Below are 15313 nucleotides of genomic sequence, written 5' to 3' on the forward strand. Positions count from 1 at the left end.
AGAAAGTTATCTGAAACTAGTTGCTTTTCTCTGTCTGACACAAAAAACCCCAACCCAAAACAAGAAAAACCCCAAACACAAAACCCCAACAACCCCCCCACCCGTTTCCTACTTGAAAGCAAACAGGAGAGCATCCAGATAGCCGCCATAAAATTTTCTATCACCTTTCTCTGAAGAAACAGTTTGTGATGCAATTCTGTTCCACTGATCTGCCAATAATCCCTTATACTTTTCCTGTAAGATATATGCTTTTGAAAATAGTTCATGGGAAAACAATGCTCTGAAGTTCAAGCACTTCTTTATAGACATACTTAGTATTTCCTTGATTGTTCGTATGATGTTTTACAAGTTTATTTGTGTAATTTTTGCATTTTTCAGATAGGAAATATCTTGGAGTCCCAAACGAGCACTATCAAATGAGAAAATAAGAATAGGAAACCTTCTTTGAGGGGGCCCTTTACCCGCCGGCTCATGCATTGGTATGCAACTCTTCTGCCCCACCTATCTTGAAATATTAATTGTAACCACCTCTGAAAGTATGGCCATGAAAAGCTTGTTCCATTTCATCATTTTAATAAGATCACAACCTCATTCTATATTCATCTTAGAATAATGTCCGTGCTTTATTTACTATCTACAGTCAGCTTGCAGGTATTTCCACCATCTAATGATTTAGAGTTGGACAGTTTAGTCATTGCCCATTTCTTGAGATTGTCCTCTCTGAAGTTGTAAAATCAGGACAGTCACTAAAATCAGAAGAGAAACTGAAGACTGCAAGTTTTTGACCCTGCAGTTGTGTTCATGTGTATGTACATAACTTATAAAAAAAACTTTTCTTGTGGAGAACTGTGAAACTGCTGGTACTGATGCCTTTGGAAAAACAAGTACAGTTAAATGCCACCATCTAGACACTGGTACTGGGATCTCCTACGATGTTTCCGGAAAGCCCGAAGTTCAGCAGTGCTCTTAATATTTTTGGTGATCTCCAGAATACCATCAGTACAAAATGAAGGCCCTGAGTAAGAATCATTGAATACTGAACCCGTCCCCAAAACTTTAAGCCCAAAGTCGTGATTTCATTTATTTTTGTTGAACTTCCTGTTAAAGGATGCTCAGAGCTGATACTCTGGAACACCTTAATGAAGAAATGAGTTTTAAGAAAAGGCTTAATTTCTTTTAGGACACGATGGCCAGGCAGTAAATGGAATCAGTTTTTTGCCTAAAACACCTTCTCTTCCTCCTCACTAAACTTGAAAAACGATGATTTGGAGATTCATTTTTCACTTTCATCATCAGAAATCATGGATTGGGTTTGTACAGGATAGAGAGAAAGCTTTCCTGAAATAAGACTTGTCAGCTTTCATAGCCACCGGTTGAACTGATAAAGATCAAACCCTTATGCTGGTTGAAAGAGAGCAACAGTGCTTCCACAGGATCAGCTGTATCAAACTGCAAACTTTATTTTTGATGAAGTGTTCCAAAACTTAGCTGGTTGCTCTGGTTTGCGTATGTCTATATGGGAAAAGAAACTGTTGAAAACTTCCTCATCACTCTCGAAGGTTTAATTACAAAAACAACGTAACATCAGCCAGTTCCAAGAAAATAAATTAAAGAGAAGCTGATATCTGGGGGTTTTGCTATCATTATTTACAGGTAAACAATTATCAATACTGTATTTTAGGTTTTTTTTCTGGAAAATTTCTTCCAAACCAGAGGTTAACAGTTTCACATCACCTCATTTTGTGACAGTTTCCCCAAGGACCAATACTCTGGCTGACCCACATGGTCACTCCAATGGGGTGAACTTCACAAACGTGGTATATTTCCTTAAACTATGATACTAAAATGAAAGAAAAAATCTATTTAAAAGCTCTTCTTAGAGCTACCTAATATAAAGACATTGCCTTTGTCTCCAGAAATTTCCTGCTATGAATTCCAGGAAGCTGTCAAAATTCTGGGCAAGTTACAATACATGTTTGCTCTTTTCTTGAAGCACTTCTTCAAATCACTGCCTTTTGGTATCTCTCAAAGATAGGATACTGGCCTGGACAGATCGTTTGTCTACTACAGCCCAGTATTCTTAACACGAACATTCTATAATCTAATTAAAACTTAAAAACAAAATCAGGTTGCTCATACTCTAGAGAAAACTACATAAAAAATATCGCTAGACAACAACAATGTAAAAATATTTTAAAACAAATGCTTCCTCTGAAGATATCACTTGTACTCACAAGACAGAGCATCTAAAAATCAGATGCAAAGAGCAGAGGGCAAGGCAGAAAGCTTCCTATGATTCCTAAAGCGTATCTGGAAATCAGGATTAGCAGTGATGACATACACAAGCAAATAAAGCAAGTGAAATCTTTTTCTGGCACCATTATGTCCATGACAGACATTCACGTTTTTTATTCTGTAGTCAATACATGCATTAAAATCCTCTCCATGCTCCAGGAAAGAGTTCTCTATCTGTGTATACATTATCATTTAGACTCCCTCTCTCAGATGCACACCTCTCACACTGTAAAAGGAAAGGAAAGGTAAAGGGATAATAGGTACCTTTTATTAATAATCACAAAAAGTCCAAAACAAAAGAATGAGTTAACAGAACAATCAACTGTTATTACCAAATACCTTGAGATGCGTTGCCCGCTTAAAGGCTTTATTGCAGACATGGCAAACATGTATTCTTTCTTTGCCATGAACCTCTTTACTGTGGTGCATCAACATGGTGGCGGAAGAAAAGGTTTGACTACACTCAAAACACTGGTGCACGCGACCTTCTTTTTCTGCTTGACTGCTTTTAGTCACAGTAGGAGAAACCTCTGTCACCTGTAACAATTTACAAAAACACTGTCAAATAATTTCATAGGCACATCCACAACAGTGATTTATTTTTCAAAATCTACCTCAACATGACCGATTTTTGGAGAGTACTTGCAAGCAACTTAACACCACAAAGGTAGCGAGTTGTCTGTAAACATGAACCTGTATTTCATTGCTCTTAAGAATGACACATATGTGTATTTTAAGAAAACAGAAAGATTACAATAACTATGATCAAATTAATTTATGCACTATGCTCAGGTTTTATCTTCCTGAGCATCTCACATGACTCTCACCAAACAAAATTAAAAGTCAAAAACATTTCAGACAAAAAAGAAAGCATCTCTGATTTTACAGAGAAGAATATTTTCCATTTATTTCATTTCTTCATCAGGGACTCTATTTTTGTAAGAAAGTAAAGCTCCGAGCTACCAATAAAGTTTCAGAAATGCTGAAACACAAAGAAATGTTGATAGGATTTGGATGAAGTTTTGCTGCTTTTTTTTTTTTTAAAAATCAATGAGGATGTTTGGAAAAACTTTGCTTTCTTCAAATAAAGTAACACAAAACTCTTCAACTTTATAGATACAAAAGAATCGTCAATACCACAGATTATAGAAAGAAATCAATGAAGATGAACAAAAGGAAGTAGAACTAAGTGAATTATTCAGGATGAACTAAATTTGAAAAAATACAAAACATAGTAAAATATTATCTATACTAGAAAGCAAAGATACAGTATAAAACATATGGAAAGGAATGATAAAAAGAAATTGTGCATGTGTGTATCTGACTAGTTGGAACCTCTTGGGAAAAGGCTGAAATCTTGAAAGGTCAATCAACGTAGTCATCACGATTAAACACACATTTCACAGAATGACAGAAAACTAGTTTACGTTAGTGTTACATTTTTACAGTTACAGTAGTGCTACTCAGACACTGACACCCTTTACAGATGACATTATTCTAAGCCTTATGAAATAACACCCTGATTTATGAAAGCATATATAGAGTGATAAGACAAAAAAATCCAGTTTCAAATTCTAAAGAGTAAGAAAATATGTTCATGTTGAATTGTAGAACATCGATCTTAACAGCGTATTTGAACATTAAAATTGGTTAGAACTCACAAACATAAATGTAGGCAAATGTAAAAATTACATGCTTAAGATGTTAATAGAATCATAGAATAATTCAAGTTGCAAGGGATGCCTTGAGATTGCCTACTCCAATATCCCTAGAGCATGCTCAGGTATCCACCTAAATCAGATGATCAATTCCTTCATCATCTTTGTAGCCCTTCACTGCACTCACTCCTGTATACCCATGTCTCTCTTGTACTGGGGTGCCCAGGACAGGACACAGCCCGCCAGATGATGTATTCTCACTGGTACTGAGAAGAGGGGGAAGACGAACCCTCTTCATCTGCTGGCAACACTTCTCTTGATGCATCCTAGGATGTTGTTGGCCGCCTTTACGGCAAGAGTGTACTAGTGCAACAGGTTATTATTCACCAGGGAAAGGGCATTTTTCACCTCCCTTTGTTGAACTTCGTGAGATTCATGTTGGCCCTGTTCTCTAGCCTGTTGAGGTCCCTCTGAATGACAGCACATCCATTCAGTCTGTCAACCACTCCTTCCAGTTTTCTATCACCTATAAACCTGCTGAACACGTACTCTTTCCTACCATGCACATCACTAACGAAGAACATTAACAAACAGTACTGGCCTCAGTATTTGAACCCAGGGGACCACCACTAATGACTGGCCTTGGGATGGACTTTGTTCCACAGATCACAACGCTTTCAAGACCAGCAGTTCAGCCAATTTTCAATCCACCTCACTGTTCCATTTAGCTAGCCCATACTTCATCAGCTTGCCTATGAGGAGGTTATGGGAGACAACATCAAACACCTTACTAAAGTCAAGACAAACCACATCCACTGCTCCCCTCATTCACCAAGCCAGTGATTTCATCGTGGAAGGCTCTCAGGTCAGTCCCTGCTATCACTTTCTTGCCCCTAATGTTTGGTAACACTCTCCAGGATTAATTTCTCTATCACCTTTCCAGGGATTGAGGTACCTCAAACCAGCACAAGGTGACTGACCTGTACTTCCCCAGATCTTCCAACCTGTCCTTCTTGAAGGCAGGAGTACCTTTTGCTTTTTCCCCTCCTCAGGGAACTCTCCTGATCACCAAGACCTTTCAAAGATAATTGACAGTGGTCTCATGGTAACATCAGCAAGCTACCTGAGCACTCCCGAGTGTACCCCATCACCAATGAATTTGTGTATGATTCTCCTCTACTGAGCATAAGTATTCATTGCTCCACCCTTTCTCACTGATCTCGGTGATCCAGGATTGCAGGAGACAAATCTTACCAGTAAAAATGAAGCAAAAGGGACACTCAGTACCTCAGCCTTTTCCGAATCTTCTGTCACCAGGTCCTCTGCCCCATTCAGTAGCAGGCCAACACTCATCTTCCTTTTGATGCTGATATACCTGTAAAAGTCCTTCTTGTTACGCTTTGCCTGATTCAGCTCCAGGTGGGCTTTGGATTTCCTAACCTCATCCCTGTCTCCTTGAATGGCGTCTCTGTACTCCTTCAAGGTCATCTGATCCTGCTTCCACTTGTATGTGCTTCTTTTTTTGTGTCTGAGTTTTATCAGGAGCTCCTTGTTCCTCCCATGCTGGCCTCCTGTCGCTTTCGTTTGACTTCCTACACATCAGGACTGACCATTCTTGAGCTTTGAGGACAACATTTTAAATCAACCAGCTCTCCTAGTCCTCCCCTCTCTCCAGGTATGCTTACCATATGATTATTCCAAGCAGATCCGTAAACAGACCAGAGTCTGCTGTCTTGATGCCCAGGATTGTGATCCCACTATTTACCTTATTGTCTTCCCTCAGGATCCTGAGCTCCACAATCTCACAGTCACTGCCCGACCTTCACATTCCCGACCAGTTCTTCCTTCTTTCCAGTTATCAGGTCATGAAGAACACTTCCGCTTGCTGGCTTCTCAGTTGCCTATATCAGCAAGTTATTATCAATGTATTCCAGAAAGTTTCCCAGGTTCCTTGTGCCCTGCTTGTTGTCCTGCTAGCTGCCTCGCTAGCAGATCTTAGGCACACTGAAGTAACCCATGTGGACCAGAGACTGCAAATCAGATTTGTTTAGGTTGGAAAGGACCTCTTGAGATCATCTAGGCCAACTCCTCTACTCAAGAAGGGCAGGTTGCCCAAGACCAAGATGAAAGCCTCATCCTCCATTTCTTCCTGATCAGGCGATCTGTAGCAGACTGCTAGTATTCACGACAGTGTCACCCACGCTGGTCTGCTTGCCAATCCTTACCTAGAAGGTCTCAGGTGGCTCATCATCGAGGCAGAATTCCATGCATTCCTGCTGCTGTCTTGTCACAGTCTGTCCTTCCTAAAGATTCTGAATCCAGCCACAGAAGCGCTTCAGTTGTGTGAGCTGTCTCTCATTCCAAAGAGATTGCAGCCCTGCAACTGCATGCCGACCTCCAACTCCTGCTTCTTCCCCTTGCTGCAGGCATCAGCGTGCAGGCACTTCAGAGAGACACCCAGTTGTGACAATTTTTCGAAGAGCATTGAAGTCTCCTCTATTACGCTGTCGTCTCAACACCTTTATTCATATACATACCCTTGAGGTGGGACCCCTCCCTCAATTCTTATTATTTTTGAGGTTTCTCTTGCCTGTGAGCTACAACTTGCCCACATCTTGCCCTTTGATTGCCAGTCCAGTCCGCCACTTCTTCACTTGATTGTGGGTCACCATCTGCCTCTCCCATTTTTCCAATTTTAGAGCTTGCATTACAAGGTTGGTTGAAAACATTCATTTTGCCTTCAACAAGAGAAGTCAAAACTACTTTTTCTAATATTAATACTATATTACATACATAAAAGTTTCTACTGAAATTCAAATACATAAGAGGTTGAAAAGACTTTACGTTACTCCACTATTAAAGCAATTTGGTTACAAAAAGAGAATGGAAAAAGCATAGCAGCAGGTGCTATCTTTTTCCACAGCTTTCAACTTTGTCTATTTCTATTATCTACAAACAAACTACATATTATCTACAAACAAAAAAATATTATACAAACTTATTTGGAAAATTTTGTAGCAGTTTGTGTTGGGAGCATGGTTATGTAATTTGTAGAAAGAAACACATTATTAATTGCATTTCTTCTTTGTATTCGAAACAGTGTTTTTAACTCAAAACTTAAAAACATAATCTGGGTGACCAGGAAGTCACAACAAACCTCTTCCCAACACTCTTATTTGGGAATGACATCAGCCTTCCTACTTCAGGATATAGAGGAATCATTCCAGTATGTTGATTAAATAACGTTCTTTACCCACAAAAGATACAGAAATACATTGTATCTACCTGATATGTTATTTCATCAGAGTTTGCAGATGTTGAATGGGGTGTATGGCTCACCAGTATGACTTGCTGTGAGCCTGACCCACTTTGGCTAGCGAGACTGGAATCTGTGAGTATAGCAGGGAACTGCTGACCCTGTCAAAAAGGGGAGAAAAGAAAAAAAAGTTTAGAATAACTGCATTTAAACAGCTAACTGTAGTAATGTAAATTATTTTTAGACTTCAAAACTACCCCCGCCCGCCTTGAAAAAGACCATTCCAGAATCCTATCTGAACAAACGCTACTGTTTTGTCCCCTTTTCTCCTTTCATTTTAAGTCTATCAATTTAAGGGTAACAACAACCTGGAAGTCTGTAAAAGCAGAGGTTCAGTTCTGATTAATTTTTCCCAGCCTTGCATCAATTGCTTAATGTTTCAGCCTTCCCTTGTCTTTCTCTCTTCAGCTGATACTTTAACCCCTATATTCTGCTTTCCTGCATGGTCTTCCCAAATTATGTTCCCTTTTAAAATCTCCCTCTTTAAAAAACTTACTTCCCAACCACGTGAAATCAAGGTACAAAATTACTAATTAAGATACACAATTATTAATATCATACTACTACTTCTATTTCTACATTACTGTTAAAGACTTTTGAAATGCAGTACCTTTATGTACTACCTGTCTATACATCAATATTCCTGAAAAACAGACTGTGTTTGCATAGTGCCCAAAACCAGGTTCCATTTTTATTTATGTCTGCCTTAACATTAGAGGCACAGCATAAACATCAACACTGCCAAATGTAATTGCTTAAGTTATTACAAAGTCTGAAATGAAACTGCATGTCACTGTTACTCTGTAATGCCAGAACTCACAAGTCTGTCATAAGAACTATTTGAGAAGTCTTTTCTTCCCCTCCTGAGAGCAAAACTGCAGAGGGGAAAGCGTATGATCATCCTCGTAGACTTTGCTTCACCAGGTTTAATCACACCATATGCTAGACAAATAGTCTTTCATTTACATACATTTACACTTTTTAATTCGGGTCAAAAAGCACGTAAAAAAAATATCAGTCTAAACCTAGTTAAGCCAAGAAAGTAGGTGAAACAGCTCAAGTCTTTAGATGTCAAGTCTATGCCGAAATGACAACCACAGTGACCCTAAATTTTCATTTTCTAGTCTTCTAATATTTTTTTATTGATTTTATTTTTTTTCTCCCCACTCTGTTCATTTGCCAACATGTTTTTGGCTCTTGATGACACCACAAACATCTTAAATTATGCTAAAAATGAAACTAATGCTAAAGCCACTGGGGAGATGATAGCCATACAGCACTATTCTTATAAAATTTCTTATAATGCTACCTGTTAAAAACAGTCAATTTAATTTAGATTCTATCCCGTTATTTGCTATGAAAGGAACTGTCACAACTGCTCTTCAAGTTCACAAGGAGGAAAAGTTTACCAGGTTAAACAATAAAAAGCTTAGGAATAATAAGCTATATTATTGAATAGCGATGAGGAAGTACAGAGTTTAGTTATCACTAAAAACTGATCTCAATCAATGTTTGAAACAGTAGATCCTATGTGTTCACTGAAAAAAAATGCAAAATTTATCTGTATTTCTGGTTAACTAGTTTACATTTCTAGACGCCAATGTGCACGCACTGTTGGCAAAAAGGAAAGTTAAATGAATTTTCAAGTACTATGTATTTACAGGACAAAATTACTTTCTAAGAATCTCCAATTCCTGCCCTGTAATAGAGGAACATTAGGTTATCTGTCAGTTCAGAAACGCATTTCTTACCTGTGAAGTGATATTAAGTGTAACTGCATCAAGACCACCTGACAACATTCCCTGAGTGTCAGCAAGCGTCAAGGTGACACTACCATCTCCTCCAACTCCTGATGAAGACATTACCAAATTCTGGGCAGAAACTGTCGACTGAGATATGGGTGTTGTTGAAGGAAGGTTTGTTCCACCTGTTGTATTAAGTTCTGGAATATATGCAAAACAGTAAAAAAGAAAAGCTGTTACATGCATAAACTTTTAACTACAACATTACTTAAAGTGAACCTAATAATTCCTATTTCTCATTTGCGAGGTCTTTCTATTTTGAAAGCAAATAAATCAGTTAAACAGCTAATCATGTATCAAAAAATCTCAGAGAGTCAGATGATAAAATTAGAAAAATTACATGTCAATGTAGCTTGATGGACATCATACTGCAAAGCAATAACTTTATAACACAGCGTGTAGGAGATGACTCATTGCCAAGACAACACCCAAAGCAGCCTCCGGTTACACATTTCTACAGTCTGACTACTTTTAGAATTCTCAATGAAATAGTCTTTGCCTCACGGCAGTAATACCAAAATTTGGTAACTCCATAACCCAATACTCCCAGCCTGTCCTTGCAATGTGATCAATAATCCATAATAGCAAAAAAGGCCTGTTTATTAATAGGTATTTCATAACAGTTTGATTATAATATCTGTATAATAGTTTATTATAGATTCTCTAACATATGACTAGAGGCCTCACAGCTCTGAGTTTATGACAAGCATCACAAACCTGAGAAGATAAGACAATGCAACTGTGTTTTTACTATTTCATTACACAAGAGCATGCCTTAACCTTCAGATCTTACAGGACACTCTGGGGTAGGCCTTGCCCAGTATGACACTAAAGGAGATTTGCTTTAGAGATGTATATGAGCACTAAGGGAAGCTATGAGACACACAAAAGGAAGAGGAAGACAGAGAAAATTTAAGGATGTGTAAGAGTGAAGAAAATTATTTACATATCATTAATAAGTCTGTATTAGTGCAACCTGCTGCAACCAATGCAACCTGCGGCACTGATTGGAAGTATGAACAACCATAAACATGTGCACGCATTTGTGTGTATATACAAACATCCATAAGTAGAAATTCATATATATATTTAAAATCTCAAAATTTGAATACTAGAGCAAGTTTGATATTATTTCTTCATCCTCCAATTTATAGAAATAGTCCTTCGATCTTCCTGTAACTGTTTTTAAAGTACTAATTTTAGGTATGTCGTCTTGTTTTCATTTTCTTCTTACTATGTGGAGCAGAGAGCATTTAAATTGGCATAACAATTTAAAACTAATGAGAAAACACACAAAGCCATGTAGTTCATGAATCGTAAAGCGCAAAGTTACACCATTTCAGATTTAGTCACCTGGTCTAACACTTATTTTTTAACAAAATGCTACTATTTTTAATTAGTAAAATCACTGTCTGTGTACCTGGAGCATTTAGTGAAGTGCCCTGAGAAAGAAGCTGGTCATTGCTTATAGTTAACGTAGCACCTGTAGTCTGACTGTTGATGGTTGGCGCCGTCAGCCTTAAGCCATTATTCAGATCACCGCTTCCAGAATTATGCTGAATAAGATCTTGGCCTGAATAGAAATTAGTCCTGTTATAACTGGAAAAGTCTCAACATTATTCTGCTACTGTACTTAGAACTATAAACAAGTGATCATAAAATAATAAAAGTCAGAAATACAACCAAAATACAAAATGCATTTCTCCACATGCAGATTTTTATGCAGAGGTTTGACAAGTTTCTAATACAGATGTGTTTATGTGTATCAAGACACTGACATGCAGAGAAGTACTAAATTACTAATATTTAGACAAATAATGATCTTACTTATCCAGGTAAACTATAAAATCTGGCAAACTAAAGGCTAATGGTTAAAATGTGGTTTTTTTGGATCTACTATGTGGATAATGAATTACATTGAGCTTGCCCTCTTTCGTAAAAACACCACTTCACATGATGTCAGTTTTGTGGAACAGTAAACAAGCACAGAACATGCAGACGCTGAAAGCAGATTCTATCAGGTGTTGGACACCTATACTCCATTTTCCTTAGATGAGTGAACATCCATTGACAAGCAGAAAAACACAGGTGGGCGACCGTGACACCTTAACATAGGCATTATTGTCACGACACTTAAAAACACTAAACATGTTACAGAAAGCAAAGACAAAAGAGAAAAAAGGAAGAGAGATTTTTTTTTTTTTTAAAAAAGGAAGGAAAAGGAGAAAAGCACTAAATATTATACTGGATCTATTAAAGAAATGCTGTAATACAAAATCCAAACCGACTTTGGTGGAAACAGAAAGGTATTTATAGTGCATATACAATCACTCTCATAGAGGCGGTAAGAAAGTCGGTCTAAATTTATTCAAAGAGACCTGAAGTATTAACTACATATTACAAAGACAGAACAGTAAGTACACCTCAAAGAATGATCAGAACATCTATTAGAACATGGTTCCACAGGCATTTAGAGAAAACTAGATTAAATAAGCTCATCCCCAATGCCTGCCCTACTTATTCCAGCCTCAGTATTACCCAGGAGTTGCACTACCCCAGGTAAGGCACAGCAAGGAAATAAGAACTGGTTATACAAGCTTTGCCACCAAGACAAACCAAGACCACCGAGACACTTGAGTCTGTTGACTCAAGGCTATGAATAAAATAGAGAACCAATCTAACACACATCCTCCAAGCAGATGTGTTTGGTTTTCAAAAGCAAATTTGGGGAATATCTTTTAATGCTGATGAATATAAAGAAGTATACCATGGGAAAGCTGTGGACAGTGAAAATATCCTCAAATGTAACCTTATAAAATGGAGATCTGGTACCATTAAGGATCACTAGAAATACCAACCAGATATTGTAAGAGTGATTTCTTGAGGACTTCCTGATGAACTTGTAGTAGTAGAACCTGAAGCATGAGCTAGAACTTGACTCAAACTGGAATTATTTATGGTCAACGTTATCTCATGTTGTCCATTTGAAGATGATACCATACCCTGTGAAGTCATGACTTGAGAAATGTCCTGTGCACCTAAATGTAAGTGGGTAGAACAAAACAAACTTCCATGAAGACCCTTTCTTTATAATAAATACAGCTTTTAAAAGTAATTTATTATTTTCTAAATTACTACAATACATGTAGCCACAGTAAGATGCTAGAACTTGTACTCTAAGAATAAATTGTTTTCATATCCAGTTTATTCCTATGCAGGTTAAGATCCATCAGAACAAAGATTTTATATGTTTCTAGAGACTAAAAGTGTTCTTCAATAATTTCATTATACAGTCCACCTTCTGAGAAAATCGTATTCAAAAATGGTAACACAAAGTTGTAAAATTTGCTGAAGATGCTCATCCAAGAACCGTATGCTTATTTTATTAAATGAGGTATTTGGTGTGTGGGGAGTGGATTTTCTCACTGTGGGTAATACCATAATTAAAACCAAGAAATTCAAAGCACAATAAAACTATTGACACTGCTTACCACTAGAGGTGGTTGTCAGCACAGGCTCTTGCTCAGACAGGGACCCTATTGTCATGTTAGCAGAAGATGTTACTGTGGGCTGCAAAGACAGGCCTGATATAGGCTGGATAACCACATTAGCTGGCACTGCGTTTTCTGTTGCCTGTAGGGAGGGATTCTGTGGAGCCATACTGGGATCTCCAGTTAGCTGCTGAGCAAGTAAATTACTCTGCTGTAACGTCTGCTGTAGAATACTTGGATCAATCTGAAAAGCAAGTTTTCAATGTGATCAATTTGAAGTTGTTAAATATAGGTTAAGTCTTAAAATAAATCCAGAATTCAAAGGGTTGAATATAGAGTATATATAATATTAAATAATATTTTATAGAATGTATGTAATATTTAAACTTTAACAATTAAACATTTTAAACTTAAATTTACTTTTTAAGTGTCTGTATACAGCCAGTCTCCAAAGTCACTATGTAAACAGTCTGTTCAGCTTCAGCTGTAGATTCTTCCCTCAGCAAAACGTTTCGGAAGTCAAGATAATCATGTATAAGCATGCTGGGCACCAGGTACCCACAATGCTGGCATTCCACACTGTCTTAAGTGTTGCACATAACACTTATCACTGTCTTCAGGTCTTTGAAAGTGAAAAGGCACGGAGCAGAGAGAAGACAGGTATCAGAAATTATCTGTTTTTTCAGCTCCTAGGGCTCATTAAGGTCCCAGTTCACAGTCAAACATCTGTTCTCCATAGTTAAAAACAGATATTCTACTCTTCAGGGATGAGTGCTTGGCAATTGGGATAAAAAAACTGAAATACTTTGGTTTATGCTAAAAAGTTCTTGAGTAGACAGACTCTGAGCAACACAATGCAACTCTGAAGAGGACCCTTCCCTGACCTTGGGATTGGACCTGGTGACCTCCAGAGATCTCCTCCAACCTCAATGACTCTGTGAAACTGGTCAAACACTAGTCCATCTGGTTCATCAAAATCATTCTTTCACATAACTACATTTAAAAATTCATATTTAAAATTATCTCACCTTTTTCTGTTCATTTTACAAGCTCAATGGGAATTGAAGTTGTGAAGCCAACTATTAAAAACTTGACAAATAACACAGGCATCTTATGGTAAGGAAAAGGAACATTCTATGCAATAATTTTGGTTGGTTTGTTTCTGTGGGGGGGGTTTCTTTTGAGGGAGAGGGCAGGGAGCTCTAGCCTAAAATGCTTTCAGAGTGAGAAGACAAAATGCAATTAAAAAAAAATTACAGATTTTAAAGCAATCTGCCAAAATCCCTGAGGTGTAAAAAAAGCCTGAAAAACTGAAAGAAACCAGAACAGAAAGAAAACACCACTGTGCAGCTATTGTCTAAGTCTTCTAATATGGTACAACTGATACAGCGTGGTATTGCTGTTTGCCTTATTCCACTCAAGGGAACTCTTCCAGAAGTACAAACGCTCATTAAACCTCCTTTAGCACTCAAAGTGACTCTATAAAATTAAAAGCAAGAAACTGTGAGCAACCCACCTGTAATGTTATGTTGTTAATACTGGTGGCATCTATTCCAGAAATTTGAACATTTTGTCCAACCAGATTAGCAGCAAGTTGTAACTGTATTCCTTCAAGAGTGGCCAAGCTACCATCTGTCAAGGACACAGTTAAGTCACCTCCAGCTACCAAAGAAAACAGTTATATTACAATGTTTTTCTTTATCATTACTGACTGCCTCTTTTAGCTTATTTATTTTCACAAATTAAATCAATAAAAAAAGCTATACACACACATTTATTTATGCCAAGAAAAATAATCTGAAGTAGATGATTGCCTATCAAATATTGCCTATTTGCCATAAATTCTATGTAATTTAAGGATTGTTATGATTTAGCCCTAGCTAGCATTTTACAAAACAAGAACCACTCCAGAGTAGCTCTGAAACCTGGAGAAGTTTGGTGTAAGTTTCCTTGGGAAGTGTGCTGTACCTGAATAGAAGAAGCACTCACACATGATATGTACATTCTGACTCTGAATGTACACATGAAAGCTACTGCCACAATTTTGCACAGCACAAACATTGTTTAAGAAGGTATCAAAGCTCAACCCACGTACTCACGTGGATGGAAATAAAGGCATGTTCGCATTTAAAATCTGAAATCTTTAGAACTGAGAAAGCTCCTGATTTCAAAAGCTGAATAGACCACCTCTACAAAAGGTCCTGAGAGAACGTAAGGAAGAAGTCACCTTGTGTTTAACATACCACCTTCTCCAAACACCTTCAGTACGATCAACCAGTCTCCTTTGGCTGATGCTTCAAAACCATCTATCTTTCCCTCTCCAAAATCCCTTAGTATAATAAATCTGCTTTACAATGCATCCAAGAAATACCTACTCTGTGCAAAACCCCTCCTGCCTCTTTCTAGGACGTCTGAACATGCTAAAGACTCCTCCTTATTCTGTTCACTCAAAAATCCAAGCAAACACCAGACAGTTTTTAATCACAATTTATCACTAACTGTGCCTGTCAAACGCCATTTACCAGTATCTTCTGAAAACCAACAGTTTTTTGGTTTTGGACAACAGTTTAGGTCAAATCAGATAAACTGGAATGGCTACGGCTAAATATGAGACTGAAACATTACTGTGAATTTGTGGGCATACCTTCAAAATCACAGACGTGTACTGAAAAAAAGTGCCAAAGCAGCACAGAAGGATCAAAGTCTCACTTTCATAAGTGACAGATAGACAGACCAAGACCCACAACTTGA

The 15313-nt window shown here is 37.7% G+C and overlaps 1 protein-coding gene across 10 annotated transcripts in view; it reads right to left on the minus strand.

Moving 5' to 3' along the window:
- Positions 1–15313, minus strand: part of ZNF236 (zinc finger protein 236) — an 82914-nt gene that overhangs the window by 9087 nt on the left and 58514 nt on the right. For 4 of the 10 annotated variants that reach the window (XM_074576507.1, XM_074576509.1, XM_074576503.1 and 1 more), the window contains 7 exons: positions 14079–14224; positions 12563–12806; positions 11930–12109; positions 10492–10644; positions 9021–9211; positions 7239–7370; positions 2635–2832 (listed from right to left, as the gene is read on the minus strand). In XM_074576507.1, coding sequence (XP_074432608.1) covers positions 2635–2832; positions 7239–7370; positions 9021–9211; positions 10492–10644; positions 11930–12109; positions 12563–12806; positions 14079–14224 — 1244 coding nt within the window. Of the gene's footprint in view, positions 1–136; positions 2522–2627; positions 2833–5452; positions 6692–7238; positions 7371–9020; positions 9212–10491; positions 10645–11929; positions 12110–12562; positions 12807–14078; positions 14225–15313 lie in introns of those variants that run through there. The other 6 variants (XR_012585688.1, XM_074576511.1, XM_074576510.1 and 3 more) reach the window with 5 other exon arrangements.

The sequence above is a fragment of the Larus michahellis genome, chromosome 2 (genome assembly GCF_964199755.1).
Source record: "Larus michahellis chromosome 2, bLarMic1.1, whole genome shotgun sequence".
NCBI lineage: Eukaryota > Metazoa > Chordata > Aves > Charadriiformes > Laridae > Larus > Larus michahellis.